The sequence below is a fragment of the Branchiostoma floridae genome, chromosome 17 (genome assembly GCF_000003815.2).
Source record: "Branchiostoma floridae strain S238N-H82 chromosome 17, Bfl_VNyyK, whole genome shotgun sequence".
Lineage (NCBI taxonomy): Eukaryota > Metazoa > Chordata > Leptocardii > Amphioxiformes > Branchiostomatidae > Branchiostoma > Branchiostoma floridae.
Window position 1 is genome coordinate 17,510,430 of NC_049995.1, and position 17,059 is coordinate 17,527,488.

The following is a 17,059-nucleotide window of genomic DNA, read 5'->3' on the forward strand; positions in this document are numbered from 1 at the left end:
ATACAGTTCACTAATTTCTGAGAAAAGGTACAATACATACACTGTACATACATACATAATAGACATGTTTGGCTGATATGAAACAGAGCTGCCTCAGTCCATTTATTTCTTCCAAGTACATTGACAAACAAAATTGAGTTTTGAGGCTCAAAAGTTTAGAAATAAGTTGCACCAAGCAAAAAATGGTTGCAATGTGCAAGTGTGCAAGTGGGTATTTTGCACGCTGTAATATGATACATTTAATAATACTATGGTAGGCAAAATGTTTTATCTAAAAGAAGCTCCATCTTAAGATTGGAATTCCGTTTTTCCCATTTTGAAATGTGCTAATATTTTCAATATAAAAGCACTTGGTGCAAAGTCTTTACATATGATTGACAAGTATGATGTACAGTTGTGAAATATGATAATAACTTTCATGAATATTCATTTTGAAAATTTTCTTCCTGCAGGAATTCCTGCAGGAATTCCTGCAGGAAGCGTTTTTCCTGCAGGAATTCCTGCAGGAAGCGTTTTTCCTGCAGGAATGCTGCAGGCATTCCTGCAGAAATTCCTGCAGGAGAAAGGTAAATTCCTGCAGGAAGAATGTTTCCTGCAGGAATTTCTGCAGGAATGGCCTTGACAATGACAGGAATCATTCTTTATGCATTTAATTTTGTTTTGAAACTGTTAAACAATGCATTAGATTTCATTAGATGTTTCAGACTTGACTTTAACTATGTATATAAAACAGATATATAATGGAGGCATTTTTTATTGTTTTGTTTTCCTAGTTTTATTGACTGTTGCTGGAGATGCCTGGCATTAGAAATAACTGACCTATGAATGAACTTCACTTCAAGAAAATGCATTTCCTTCAGTGGCTACTCATATTTTTCAGAAGTACAGAAGCTTGGGCATGGTTACTTCTTTCATTTTTTTCTTTAATTCTTTAACATCGCCACTTAGGGTTTATTAGTATCTAAGCCAATTTGATTGTACATGTAGGTGCAAGTCAGGAACATAAACACAAAATTCATAAATTTCATGACAGGCCTAAGCTTCCCTTAAAAGTATAAATTCAATTATTGTAAATTGCACATGTACTGTAAGGGTAGGGTGCCCTAATAGGATAATCATTGGAGTCAATAAGAAAAGTACTGTACAATGAAAGTACAGTACTTTTAGTTACATGTTGTGTAAAAACCTTTATCCTATTATCAGTGCCAACCTGATGAAATTATTTTCGGAACTTCCAGTAACTATTTACTGAATTCTAAACTGTAGTAAATCAAATGATACATTCAGTTGGTGGAAAAGTAGATGACATGAACCGCCTTGTTTGCCATGCTGATAGCTGGTGTTTGGGTTATAGAAACCAACCACTGGCGGCTTTATCTCATGATGCACCCCTCAGGGTAAAACATTGATCCTTTATTAGCATATAGCCAGGTGGCATTCACCAGTCATATTTTATGTTAGTTATGACACTGTAACACAATATTAGAAGTGTCCCGAGCCGGGTGCGTGGACACCTAGAAATTCATTAAACACTGGTGCTAAATGAATCTTATTTATTAGGTTTTTGATACCTACTGGACAGCTGTGTTTAATGAAGTTCTAAGTGCCCAATAGAAAATAATAATCAACCGTCACCAGATCAGATCGGATCACAGAACATTGATCAATCAGAACAACACCCTGTCCTCATCTGGAACTCTTTACATGCTCTAAAATCCTTGAGATTGGGACAAAGGCCTTTTTATCACAAGATTGTGATATTATCACCTCCCCTCCCCTTTCTCACCTATCTTTAGAGAAGTCATTATATAATCTCCTTTGCACCTACATGAAGGTGTTTAAAGCCAGCAACAACAATGCGTGTATTGATTTATAATGACAGGTAATTAGAGACTGAAGTGAATGGTAGCTGCCTTATTCAGTGCCTCCACTGGTGTATAGAACAGGTCAGTATTTAACACTGCATAGAAGACTAAAGTTTACCCAAAGAGGTTTAACTACCTTGTAGATCACCAAGGAGTTTAGAATTCTCTGATCTCACTGACCTAACCTAGGTTTTACAGCAACCTTGGAATAGATATAATTTTTTACTATTTGCCTTTCAATTGGTAATCTTTTACTCTTGTCTTGGCTACCTTAGGTCTCTTGTTTAAGCAAGGGGCTTTTATCTTGGTTTCAGACAAAAAGTTCCTGATGATGGGTTTGAAGGCTGATACTGATAGCCAGAATAAAGCTACCATTCCAGAATGGCTATCAGTATCACATCAAAATATATACCACAGGCCTTCTACTCTTCAAAATCAACCGGGAAAGTTTGCCAACACGGAGGGTATTGATATGTAAAATTTGGGGTCCTGGAGTATCTTGCAAATACAAGCAATTTTTGTACTATTGAGCCAGGCGTTGAAAAGCAGAAAGGCCCACAAAATAACAACAAACTTTTTGATAACCAAACTTATTGATAACCTGGGCTTTATCTGGTCCAAAGAACCATTATCTTTTTGACTATTAATAAACTTGAAGCCCGCTATGAAGCTGTTTACCAGTATGATTCATTATAAGCCAGAAGGCCGACATAACCGCATTCCTCTGGAACAAAGAATTTGCCAATACTGTAACTTGAATAAGATAGAGGATGAGTGTCACTTTATTGTTGACTGTACTTTATACAACAACAAAAGAAACGTCCTCTTTGAAAATATGCAAGATATGTTCCCTATTTCCAATACTTGAATACCACGGAAAAAAATTCATATTTCTCATGCAATTAGATCAACCATACATTATTGATTCCATCTGTACTTATATTTATAACTGTTTTAAGAGGTGAGAAGAAGTTGAACTTGTAAATACTGGAATGTATTAGTATTTGTAGAGGTGACAAGATACCTTTTTTTTTAATCAAAATTGTACATTATCACTAGCGCTACAATCTGTACTTAGCTTGTTTGAGCACAAATGTACAATCAAGGTCATTGATTCATTATATAGAAACAACAGGCAAAACTTTGTTCCAGAGATTATTTGTAGTTTCCAAATCCTATTACATGGGCCTGTATATAAGGCACTCACTTTCCTCTTTTTGGTAATTATGCACATTGTTATGCAGGTTCAAAGGAGGTCAGTTATTGTTAAGGCATGCTTCCCAATTAGCAAGTTGAATTAGCAAGTCCCACAGGGACTGTCCCAAAGCACTGGATGGAAAGATTCAGAACACCTCCCTGAGATCAAGGAGGTTGCTTCTTGCTGAGATATTTCTATACTGAACTGCTTTTGAGCCAGATTAGAACTAGAAGAACTTCAAAATTGCAGAAACCTGAAAATTCACTTCTGGGATAGATTACAGGATTCGAATGGTTAAACCAGATCGGCAAATTAAGGAGTAATAAGGGACCGTACGGCATTTAGCGAGGGGGGAGGGCCGGTCGCCAGGGGGGGGAGGGCCAAGCAAAAAAATATTTTGCCAGGGGGAGGGCCTAGCAATTTTTTTTTTACTTGGGGGGAGGGCCAAGCAAAAAAAATTGCTTGGTCTGCCAGCAAAATATGTCCCTTAAAATTCAAGAAACGGCGTTTCAGAGGGTCAAGATTTCAAAATTTTTCTGAACCTCTGCAAGGGATCGCCCGAGGTTGGCGCTCGGGACACAGTGAAAATGCGAAAGGGAGGGGGCGGGGCTTATGCATGACGCCCTCGAAAACCTTCTTCACGCACAGAAATGTTATTAAACTCTAGATTAGTCTGCCAGCAAAATTTACCCCTGTCTTATTGCCCTCAAAATGTAAGAAATGGCGTTTCAGAGCTCGAGGGTAAACATTTGCAAATTTCCCTGGATCTCTTTTGACGTGACCGGCCTCGCGCCTTTGATGACCGACATCGTGATAATGTGTTTGGGGGGGATTTAATTTTGTATTTCTAAATTAAAATGCTATTAAAGTTAGCTTTGTTTGTCAGCAAAATATCTCCTCAAACTGAAGGAAATAGCTTTTAAGAGGGTCAAGATTTCAAAATTCTCCCGGACCTACCTTGCGATTCTTCGTGCCTTTGGCGCCGAACATGGTTTTCGGAACGTCGTTCTCAAAAACTTGAAACCCTCGTATTGTTTTTTTCATAGAAATGTCATCTAACCGGCAAATTTTCCCATAAAAAAGCAATGCAGGAAATCGTGGCAAAAAAAGCGTGGCATTTCTAAAAGATCTCCTGCAAGTCTGCGGTCTCACGCCTGCCGGCGGCTAGAGAGAGGTGACCGGTCTTACCCCGCAATCAGCGTCACGCGTCGGCGCCCCCCTCCCCACTACAGTTTTGGAAGTCGAATCGTGCTGTCGTTTTGGTTTTCATTTTTTCCCCCGATTTACCGTAAGTTATTACCACCACAGAACCAAGAAAAAGTCCAAAATATATGTAAATTGAAAATAGTTTCCGTCAAGCCGCTCAGGCCCGCGCCCGCCAGCTTGCAATACGTAAATTTAGGGAGCGGGGCGCGCGCCGCTTCGTGGCGCAAATCTACTAGAAATCCAGGTACAAATGCTTTTTAGGTGTTGTTTTAATATCAAAACAATGAAATAGCTTCTATAAAGCAAATATTTATGCCTCTATGAAGCAGATATTTATCCCTCTATTTAGCAGATATTTTGAGCCATTCTGTTTTCTTTTTTTACTAGGGCTGAGAGATCTGCTTCTCGATGAAAATCATGAAAAAGTATGACGCAAAGCACATTTCCAAATGCGGGAGCGCAGTGTTTTATTGGCGTCTTGAATATTTTTTTCAAAGTTGATAGGAGGGGGGAGGGCCAAGCAAAAATATTTTGTCTTGGGGGGAGGGCCTAGCAAAAAAAAATTTACCTGGGGGGAGGGCCATGCAAAAATTTTTTGACCCGACCCTCTGGCGACCGGCCCTCCCCCCTCACTAAACGCCGTACGGTCCCTAACAGCTCCTTGATCTCACCAACTTGATCTGGCCCTCTTTCAACCTCCTTGATCTGGCTCAACACTTTTGTTTTGAACTGCCAACTAATGGAAATCTTAGAATTCAGAAAAATGGTAAATTAGGTAGTGCTCTGCATTGCACTTTAGCCAACCTCTCACTTTACATAATATAATATAATATTATATACCATTGAAGCTTGGATCCAGGTTGCATCCAGGTATGTGACGTCATACTTTGTGGCGTCACCCAGGAAAATAAAAGTTTTTAGATAATAATCTTATATTTAGGCCATGTTTCTGAATCAAAAATTTTTTTGAAACAGGATGTGTTTGAAGGCACTTGAAAGGCCATGAAAGAATGTAGCTTCTTACGGTTGCATAAGATAGTATTGTCAGCCTGCAAGATCCGCTTGGAGATTCTGATCATGATAGACAAAGAAGCACAGTGCAAATGACACAGTAGGGTTCGGAGGACACCAACTGACTAGTCTAATTAGTCTGTTCTGTCAACTTTTAGCTTGAGTGGTAAATGTGTTGGGTTCATGAGCTGGCGGGCCCAGGTTAAAATCCTGGGAGCCAGGCACAAATTTTTCTCTTGTGTTTCAGAAGTGTAAGGTTGTGAAGGACGTTGCACTTCTGTGAGGGCCTGCATGCCTTTTTCCGTTAAGTGTTACGAGCCATTTTAATTTACCGTTAATCGTTACCGACCCACTCTAATTCACCGTTAAGCGTTATCGGTATATTCTTCGTGAAGCGTATTGGTCGTTTTAATTCCACGTTAATCGTTACTTGTTATCCCGAATTCACCGTTAAGCATTACCAAGAAATTCTTCGTAACAAGTTATACCCACGAAGTCAAATGCCAGATAGAGCCCCTGAAAATGCAGGAAATGGTGTTTCAAAGGGTCCAGATTTCAAAATTTCTCCGAGCCTCCCCGCCGCTTCGGGTAAAAATATGTTGCGGAAGCGTCGCCCCTCCCCCTCCCAAAAAACCTTTTCACTCAAACAGATTTCAGTGTCCAACTTAGCATAGTTTCCGGCAAAATTTTCTCATCGAATGCAGAAAATGAGGTTTCTCCAGACCTCCCTTGCAACGGCTTGCGGCTTTGGTGCTCACGACGACCTGGCGAAAACATGTTTCAGGGGCGTTGGCCCAAAAAATTTTCTCTTTAATAAAATGTCATTTGATTTACCTTCGTTGGCCAGCAAAATTTGTCCTTCAAAATGCAGTAAATGGCGTTTCAGACGGTCCAGACTTTTAAATTTCCCCGGACTTGTCTGGCAATTTCTCGTGCCGTCCGAGCTTGAAATGGTAAAAATATGTCGGAGGCCGGAGGTCAATTGCTACAACCATGTGTAATTTTGATGAAAATTTCATTATTCTGTCAGCAAAATTTGCCGGAAAATGCAGGAAATAGCATTTCAGAGGGCCATGATTTTAAAAAATTTCCCAGGGAGCATACCCCCTACCCCCATACGATGCGTTGCGCCTTCGGCGCTCCATGTGCTGAAAATTTTGTCAGCAATAGTCCCCCCCAGCCTACAAGAAACTTGCTGTTGCCGCCTCTGGTGGGAGCACTGACCCAGGGAAGCAAACGTCATAGACACAGCAGACATTGTCCCTGTCATTCCTCCGGGCTCTGGGCACCTTTTCCTTCTCACAATGCCATTAGTCTGATATTTTCAACCATCGAGGTAACCTAGTTTAGCGCCGTACAAAGAGGAACGAACGTCAATGTTTACTGTCATGCTTTGTAACCCCTCCTGAATTTACCGTTAAGCGTTACCGGACCTTCTGAATTTACCGTTAAGCATTACCGGGCCTCCTGAATTCACCGTTAAGCGTTACCAAGAACCCCCCATGCAGACCCTCTTCTGTGTCAGTGGGAAAGGTCACATTACCATGCATCCCTTTTTCTGAACTGAACTGGTTTTAGCCTTGGTACCAGTTTGCATCATAAGGCAAAATACAAACTGTTTAAAACTGTCTTGTTTTTTTTTGCATCACAGGGCTTGAAAGTCATTTTTGCATGCACCTTAGGCTGAGTAGCCTGTATCTGTCACTCAAGAAAGGGTTCGATATCTGGTGTGGCAACCACGTGAAACAACCAGAGGGGCGAGTAGAACAGAAAAAACAACATCCCAACTCCCTGGATTCAAACCAGCAGCCGGATCACAAATCCAGTACGCTACCGCTGTCGCCACAAAAGCTCAGAGCTCCTTAGCAAGGACGGTAGGAACTACTTGAACCCACTGTTACACTAGTTGGGCAAAAGCAAACTTTTTTTGGGTCTTCATCCTGCACCAGGTTTTTTCGGAAGCAGTCATAGTCACTGTGCAACAGTGGTATCAAACGACCAAATGACCAACTTTGAAAGTAGCCCCCCCAACTAGAAGCAGTCCAGCTAATAAACAAACAAACAAACAGCTTTTATTTTCGAGCACTCGGGTCTGATTTTACCATGGTCATTACTGACAGAAGGGGGTCTGATAGCGAGCAGTTGTTTAATGTAACGCAGCTTGAAGGGCAAATTGAGCAAGGCACAGCTGGATTGGAAATTAGGCACAGAGGTGCTGACTTCATTCCATGATGCCTATATTAAGCCTCCTTGGTTTGAGCAAGGAGGTCCCTCTTTCAACCTCCTTGGTTTGAGCAGTCTATTTATTACCTTATTATAAGTGGAGTCCACAATTACCATCAAATTTTCACAAAACTTCAAGAAAAATTATTCATAGTTTACCTTTAAATTGACAAAGACAACCTTGATTTACCCTTTAGGTTTAACCATTTCATATTTAAATAGATTAGTGTAAAAGTGAACTTAGGTTTCTGAAATTCTGTAATTCTTCAGTCTGTAATTTCTTGTAATAGTGTACCCCCAAGTTCCAGGATTCTTTCTGAAGGCCTTAGGTCCTCAGCACTACAGGTAGCCAGGATGTTTGGACCTGGGGAATAATTAGTCCTTTGATAATTGGACACCAACATCCTTTGCATATCTATAGAACAATAGCTGACCTTACTTTGAACCCGCATTACAATAGCGCATACTTACTTGAATTTTCAACAAGAGGAAGCAAGCCCCTGGCTTTCTTAGGCCCAATTTTAAACTTTATGAAATATTCTCTGGAACAAAAATTCAAGTGTTAATCTTATGATGGTCAAAATATGACCAACTTGATCAAACAAATCTCAAGTTGCTGACCAAGGAGCTTTCATTCTTTGCCACGTTCAACTTGGTACTGCATTTACAAGATATCATTGCATGCATGGAAGGAGCATTCGAATAGAGCAGTTTTCATTTGATGAAAACACCCATGTGTGAACAGCCGTAATGGCTCTGTCGGCACAACTGTTGAACATGTCATGGGCAACTTGGACCCCATTCAAATGAAAAAATACAAGTGAGTTAAATGAGTAATCCGATTAAAGCTTTCTGTTGGATTAAAAAAATGCGTTCACATTTAATCGGATTAAACTCAAACTTGCGACCACGACCACCCCGAGTCGGGCACACGTCGTGCTTCCAAAATGTTGCCAGACTACCTCATAATTTTGAAGGATTTAGTGACATTGATATTATATATGATAACTGTTGAGAAATTGGCTGGCTTTTGATGCGTCGACAGTCAACAAGAACATGGCGCTTGTGAGGTCATACAGGTTGAACTGGGGTAGAAATGTTGCGCAGGGTGTGATTATACTCTACATTTAACTGTAGTACAAAATGTAAATGTATATGTTGAAAAAGTTGCATGAATAGGAGAAACTACAGTAACTACTAAAACGTTTGTTGCATACTTTTTTGCCGGTGTGTAGCACTCCTATCTTAGTGTCATTGATTTAGATATGAATTATAAGGCCATTCCTGCAGAAATTCCTGCAGGAAACATTCTTCCTGCAGGAATTTACCTTTCTCCTGCAGGAATATCTGCAGGAATGCCTGCAGCATTCCTGCAGGAAAAACGCTTCCTGCAGGAATTCCTGCAGGAAAAACGCTTCCTGCAGGAATTCCTGCAGGAATTCCTGCAGGAAGAAAATTTTCAAAATGAATATTCATGAAAGTTATTATCATATTTCACAACTGTGCATCATACTTGTCAATCATATGTAAAGACTTTGCACCAAGTGCTTTTATATTGAAAATATTAGCACATTTCAAAATGGGAAAAACGGAATTCCAATCTTAAGATGGAGCTTCTTCTAAGTACAATTATGTTTTGTTCGGTACCTCTGACAGTGACATGTATGTTATAATTAATAACTTTATGCTTTAATCTAAACGAATACTGAAAATTTGCAAAACATTTGTCTTCCAGGGAGTGTTCCAAATTTAACAGATCAAGCATCAGATGACCCTGCGTTTGATGGTCGGGTTGACTCGACGTATGTTAATGTCTCCAACACTCTCACAGTCCGAATAAAAGACTTCCGAGCTGCCGATACAGGGCTGGGCGTGTACTACGAATTTCAACAATCTGGTAGCAGATCCTCAAAATTCTACCCAAATATCAAAGGTGAGTGAAAGATACATTCTTCTTAAAATATTTGTCAAGTTTATTAAGTCCATTAAGAACATACATGTGTTATACTATATCTTATACTGTTGATGTTGTGTTGTTTATATTTTTTATTCATCTCCACTGCACTGACTGCAGATATTTTTTGACTGACAGGTGATATTTTTGTCCGTCCTAAAAAGCAGCTTTTTGTCCCGGCAGTGCAGATTGACGGGTCCTGGAGACAGCGCTGGTTTACAATCTGAAAACAATCTTAACTATCTCTGCCTTCTTCTTGCTGTGTTTTCCTCTCTCCCTGCACCATCCAGCAGGATAGTATCCAGCTGTAGTAGGTGTTGATAAATTAGCAAGCCAAGAGAGACTGGAGAGGGGTGTTAGATGTAAAGGTAATTGAGAATTAGTAATATGTATTCCATGCTGCATGCGCATTTGTGCATGTGTTAAGCACAGACGTGGGGTCTCGTGGTGAAACTACAGGGTGTTTAGTCCAGAACCCAAAGGTACTGGGTTGGACTCCTGTAATGCTATACTTATCTTGTGCCTTTGAGAAAGGAACTTTGCATGACCTTCCTCATTCCACCCAGGTGTAGAAATGGGTACCTGACTTCAGTTGGGGAGTTAGAAGGCGGCAGAAGGAGAGGGTTGGGCTCCACCTTCCAATACTGTGCATTAGACACAGTAGATAACAACCTATTAACTTACAGCTTCAAAATCTATGGGACTACAATGCATGTACCTTTAAGCACAGAACATGTAACAGCAAAAATTGAATATATCAAGTTGTGACAAAAAAAACAACAACAGCCATCCTTATTTTATTTTCTCTGTTGCAGTTCCTCCACCCCGTATATCCTCATTCAACATCACTGGTGTTGGGGAGGACAATGTCAACATCACTTTTCAGCAGGTGGAACCATGGGACTCTGCACCTGTTAACTACTCTGTACAATATCAAGAGTTGGGTAAGTTCTTCAGCAGAATTTTACACATCTTATTGAGACCACGATGTACCGGTACCCACCCCTAATTACAACTGAACAGCCCTGAGGGACTTTATTCTTTTTATGGCATATTAATTCTTTGTATTGAAAATATTTTGTAGGGTGATGTACACAAAGGTACTATCATTATACAGCAAACTAAAAGCTAGAACTAGTACAAGAAATCCTGACTACATCAGCCTTTTTCTTTTTAGGTGCCAGCTCCTGGAAGGAGACAGAGAGTGTTCCCCATGACCCAAACATTCCAAGCCGGCAGATTCCAGTGAAGGGTCTGAAGTCTGGTGTCAAGTACCAGTTCAGAGTCGTGTCTGCCAATGACTTTGGGCGAAATTACTCGCATATTGAGGAGGCTACCACCAGGAAATCACAGAGAAGTACAGGTAAGTACAGTTTAGACTACTATAAATGCAGAAATGTTCGTGGTGGATTAATGTTCGCGATTTTCGCGGTGACCACTTCAACGTGAACTTGAAACTACCGCAAACATTTTTCTATTATGATATAAGACTGCAGTCTACCGTATATTCTCGATTTAAGTACGCACCCCAATTAAAGTACGCACCCCCGATTTGGGGCAAGTCTCAGACAAATTTACCTCACTGAAACTTAAAATGGAAAAACCTGAATAAAGTACGCACCCCTTCTCCAGTGATCTTGAACAACTTTTGCACTAGACAAATTCTAAATTAATAGTGTTTAATCTCTTTTCTGATGGTGATTTTGCCTAAATCAAGGACTTCTGAATTTATGAAAACTCTATGTTTTCTCCGCCGGCAAATCCGTCTCTGCAAACTTGTAAATCGGCTATGGCATGTCAAACAAAGTTCTCAAATTTGGCACTGCAGCGCCTGATTTACAGTTCATTTGAACATGAAAACATCCTGAATAGTTTTCCATCTTTCCCAAAACTGGTCTTGATCTTGATCCACTTCAAAGAAAACGATGTTTTGTGCTTTCCGACCGTCTTTTGTGAAGAAATTGCCGCCGAAATGCTTCTGGAGACGTCGACTGCTGCATGTGATGTTCCATTCGTAGCATGGGTAACCATGCTGTTTGTTGACAAAAAACACAAATGCCTTATAGTTTTCAAATTGATAAACGTACAATCAAGTTATTGTCAACATTTATCACCTTTATTCAAACGACAATAACAAAAAAAAATTCCACGGTTTAAGGAAGAAATAATCACCCCTCAGAAAAGTTCTACCCATACAATAGTAGTCTGTCCCAATGACCCCAATAACCCCAGCGCCATCTTGGAATAGAGATCCACCGTCACGCGCGCACGTAAACAATCCATTTTATACGCCTATTATCATCCAAAATCGATGTCTCCATGGCTTAAAAATGACATGGTCATTTTCGGCAGGGATCCAGTGCCATGTGGCATTGTAAATCGAGCTAGTTCCTGCAGTTGTTCCTGTTGTTTTCAGTTGTTGTTTTCAGGCAAGAATCGTGCCTTTACGGGCCATGTGTGCTGTGTGTTACGCGAATTTCAGCTCCTTTTCCCATTGGGCTGTTCCAAAAAAAAAAAATAGAGGGGGGGTTGACGACACCGAAATTTGCTTCCGACCCCTAGAGTCCAGCTGTCCAGTCCAAACGCTTCGACCCCTAGAGTCCGGGTCCAAAATACTACGACCCCTAGAGTCCAGCTGTCCAGTCCAAATGCTTCGACCCCTAGAGTCCGGGTCCAAAATACTACGACCCCTAGAGTCCAGCTGTCCAGTCCAAATGCTTCGACCCCTTGAGTCCAAGTCCAAAATACTACAACCCCTAGAGTCCAACTGTCCAGTCCAAATGCTTCAAACCCCTGAGTCCAGTCCAAAATACTACGACCCCCTAGAGTCCAACTGTCCAGTCCAAAATATTACGACCGAAGTCCTGCTTTCCCTCGCCTAACGGTTAATACTTTGAAAATTTTCGTCTTAGTGTTGGGTTTGCGGTGGAGAGGTCATTGTTTTTTTAATGTGAACGCTCCAATCGGCTTGGATTTTCGTTTGCAATCCATTCTTGAGAGGTAGTTTAAGACACTTGCGAACAATCGGCTTGGCTCGAACCCTGAATGTGAACGCAACATGGATAGATTCTATGCAAATTTTCCCCCAGTTGGAGGTTGTATATCCAGGTACACAAGGTCAAAGTTTGCGTAGTTCGGGACCCATACCACATGCCACGCTGACAAGTTTGCTCACTTAACTTATTCTTGTGCCTATCGATAATTTCTGGAAAGAAAAAAAAAATGCTTTATAGGGTCAAGGCAAGTGGAATCGGAAGCAAACAATTAAGCTTTTGATCGCGCTTTGGAGGAGAGAGGAAATACATTAAGCACAGAGCAAACTAGAAAAATGCACGAAAAAACAAGGACATCTTTGACTTGAGCAGAAGATCTCCCTCTTTGCCAACATATACTATGTTAGTTAGGTCATGACGTTAAATGACCTGGGTTTGAGAAAACCCACAATGTTGTACGAAAGTATAAAAGTATCTAAGTCCAGGCACCAGGGAATCGCAATCAGCTTGTTCTTTTTGAGTGTAAACAGGGTCTTAGATAAAACTTTCAGTTCATCACTCCTCCTATCAACAACTGTAACCCAAAACTAAGGTTTGTTGTTTGTTTGAACCTTTATTTATTCATTAGAAGCTGAAATCGGCCTGCAGGCCGCTTTTCTGGTATAAGGTACGTTCATACTAGTCCTGCACTGTAACAGCACTTATTTCTTAATTAGGCCATGTTGATTTGATTATATGGATGACATCCTCTGGAAATCCAAAAAGTGATGTGAGCAAGCGAATTAAAAAAGAAAGATTGGCATAAAAAAGTTGCCTTGATAGAACCTCCTTGATCTAAGCGAGGTGATTGGCATTGCAAGTGAAAGTGCAGATTGGGCCAAATTGCAAATATCCTACCATTCATCCACAATCAGCCAGCCTGAGTACCAGCCTTGACCCCATTCACACTCAGAAAAACAATTTGAAAAAACATGTTATGCTAATAAACAGCCCGATTCGAATAAGTTTCTGCAGTGTGAACGCTCCCAAATCACTCGGCCGGGGAGGTGGATAGAACTGGGGCAAGTGGATAGAACTGCGCTGCGGGGAGTCCCGATTCATGTGATTCAGCAGTGTGAACGCGCAAGTGGATAGGATTCCGCTACGTTCCGGGGTGTGACGTCATGCATCCGGGAACTTGGGGTCCTACTTTGCATCGTGTGGGAAACACTACACACGCCTGATCGCTTCGTTTTTCAGCAAGCATTTTCCGTTGTGTTTTACTTCCAACAACAATGAGTGGAGAGAAAGGGAAATTTTCTTCATCATTCGCAAAGTGAACACCAGAACAAACGAAGCTGCTCATTTCCATCTGGGGCGGGAGGAAACGCAGAAAAAGCTTGGGAAGGTCCATAAAAACAGGGACATTTATGAAGATATATCCAAAGGAATGGTGGAGCTTGGAGTTGAGAAATCCCTTGAACGGTGCAGAGATAAAGTTAAGAATCTCACCGCCAGCTACCACAAGATGCAGCGATACGTCTGCGAAAGTTTTATTCGGATAAGACTGAGGGCACACTAATCGAATTGCCGAAGAGCAATGCGAACACAATTTTGGATCAGATAGAAAATTTTTAATTTAGAAATTAGATAAATGTTTTATTCAAATTGTTTTTCTGAGTGTGAACGGGGTCATAGTTACCGCTGGCTCAATATTTTTGCCCCACATTCCATGTGTGCTATTCTTTAGAGGGTAGATGTTGGTCTGAGCTGCTCTAGAACTAGTAGAAGCTTGCACTGTAAAGCAAGGTACTATAGATCATGCTCCTTCGAGTCCTTGTCAACAAGTACATGACATCCGCACAAGCTGCAAGAGTTTGAAACTCCTTGGTTTTGAAAAGTACAGGGACATACATAGAAACATTTGATTTTGGGCCAGTGAAAAGTTGACTTGGGCCAGCAGATTTTTTATGAATTTGCTCTCTAGGGCAAGTGAATTTTTAAAAAAATACGTTCAACCCAGTTCCACAACACCAGCAGGTGTCAGGAGATGACAGGATAACACCATATGTGTGTGGGGAAAGACAAAGGGCCACCTGGTGAGACTCCTTAGAGGAGAGGCATTGAGGACACAAAAAATGGGAGGGGGTCTAGTCACAGGCTAGTAGATTTATCAACCACAACATGAACTAAAAAAATATGTCAACTAGAGCAACCCTGTAGAATTGCATACTGGTAGTCCTTTATTCAGGAGGGAAGTTACAACACCAGGTACAAAATGACCACAGATGGTTGACATGCATGTGGGCTTAGACTCTGCCCAGTGGGGTGCCTGTTCCCACTGTTTCAAGATTGCTCATCCTCTTTGTTCATCCAGATTTCTTGCAGGGAAAAATAACTCATATATAGACTACAATGCCATACCCTCATAGCAAAAGGTATGACTGTTTCAAAGAAGATGATGTTAGCCAGCCTGGAGTATGCATGACTAATTATTCGCCCACCCATGGAGTTACCTATCACTGTGCTTGTTTACACTGGAGGATGGTCTGCCACCTCTACCATCTCTACTTGAGATAGTTTCAGAAACTCAGCTGAGACCTTATGCTTGTATTTGCAAGGATGTAAGTTAGTATACTGAAAAGTGGTCACCACATGAAAGTTCTCAAGATTTTCAATTTTTAGGCCAAGCATGACTATAAACGCAGTCACTGCTGATTGGCTGAGCCTCAGTGAGGGGAAACTGCGGTTTATTCAAACTGGAAGCAAGGTCCTTGCTGGAGGCTAGAGCAGAGTAGGGATGGTCCCCAGTCAATTGCCAGTTAGGAAATTAGAGTAACTCAGTAAAGTCAAGGTCTATATAACCTCCTTGGTAAAGTTGAGTAGTGTCAGCCAAGTAGAAGTCTTAAAGTTTTACACCAGTCAACCCCATGGCATTCCATACTATATTCAGTGATGGATAATAACAATATGACCATAGAAAAATCCACCAACCAACACTGGCCACAGATGGTCAATCAGGCTTTAAAAAATAGGCCTGACTGCACAAAGGGGATGACTGATATTAGCTGAAGTTTCTTTTAAAAAACTTCATCTTTACAAAATTTCATGCAGATTTGAAGGAAAATAATGCCAGCTTGCTGATAACCCTGGTAGTGATTTTACAAATATCAGACTCCCATACCAGGGGCAGGGATGTCTTGCTATTCTGAAGCAAAAGGAGATTTTGGCTGTGCTAGAGATATAACCCCTCCCTTGGGGACCTCCTGTTGTTATTTGCAAACAGGAGGGTTCATGATTTTCTGACTATCAGTTGACCTTATGACCTCATGCATTTCTTTCACAGTTCACAAACACCAGGAATATGAAGTAATGAAGCAAATATGGTAAAAAGTTTCAATTTTTGGGCCAATATGTTACATAGTGCATATTCCAGGAGCTACAAGTACATATGGAAGTTGTACTACTGTCCAACCGTTGCAGTCTTTGTGTCTGCTCAGTGTCTGTAAACATTCTGCCAGCACAGTTCAGGTCTGCCTTTTTTTTGTTTTTAGACATTTTTGTCAGCCTTTCTATCTTGTCCTGTTGACCTTATGTCCGAAACATCTAGGAGTAGGAACACAAAAAAAAAGCCAGAACTGAACTTCTGCTTGGAGAGTATCTCTATACCCTGATGGTCACTTTTACGGAGGGACTGAAGTGAAGGAGCTCTCCATCTGATAAACCTTGAGGACAGAATGTTCTTGCCTTTAAACCTCCTTGGTCAAATAAAAAAATCCTTGGTCAAATAAAATTTAGAGTTAACTTTTAATTATATACAAAATGTGTTATGTCCTTGGTCAAACCACATATTAAACTGTACCTTGTGTCGTGAGTCAGATAGGATTTTTAAATTCTTGACCCCAATCCCCTAAACATCCCATCCCCCAACATCTAAAGCAAGGAGTTTATACTCTTCTTGATCCCAGTACATTTTGTATAAACTTCAGCACGCCTCTCTTCATTCAGGGATGTTTGTTTGTGAACACCACCCTAATCAACATCAGGGTGTGAATTACCCTGATTTGCATTGAGCCAAAGTAGAACAATGGATCCTCCCTGGGTGGCTGTAGTCAGGTTCTGGGTCATAAAGGGGCCAGACAGTTGCTAATCTGCAGAGCCCATGGGCCCATGGTATCATGAGGCAAAAAAAAATAAGGATAAGATTGAAAAATTAAAATCTAAATAATCCTGTAGATGCAATACGTAATATCAACACCCCTCAAAAAAGCATAATGAACGGCCCTTTGTGGCCTTCTACAAGCGCTGATGTTTGTTGTTCGGGGTGGGTGTCTGCGCAGAATAATTATGATCTTTGTGGCATAAGACCCTGTCTCTGGCAATGGAGACTTGCTTAGGACCATAGTTTCAAAATCATAATCCGCCCCAACAATAACCGCCAGCACTCGGGGCAATGCACTCGGGGAAGGCTGCAAAGGAGGCTACACGTACATTGATCAGGGCCATATTTGCGCATGTATCAATCGAGGCTATAACCTCCTTGCTGTTACTAATATTGAGAGACTTTGGACAATGTTATGTTTGTACAAAGTTATAAAGACTTCCTTTGTCTCTAGACCCCCCCATCTGG

At 41.0% G+C, this 17,059-nt stretch overlaps 1 protein-coding gene across 1 annotated transcript in view; it reads left to right on the forward strand.

Moving 5' to 3' along the window:
• Positions 1 to 17,059, forward strand: part of LOC118404424 — a 104,422-nt gene that overhangs the window by 81,961 nt on the left and 5,402 nt on the right. The window contains exons 3-5 of the mRNA XM_035803496.1: positions 9,239 to 9,436; positions 10,273 to 10,401; positions 10,635 to 10,820. Of these exons, the coding sequence (XP_035659389.1) occupies positions 9,239 to 9,436; positions 10,273 to 10,401; positions 10,635 to 10,820 (513 nt within the window). The remainder of the gene's footprint in view (positions 1 to 9,238; positions 9,437 to 10,272; positions 10,402 to 10,634; positions 10,821 to 17,059) is intronic.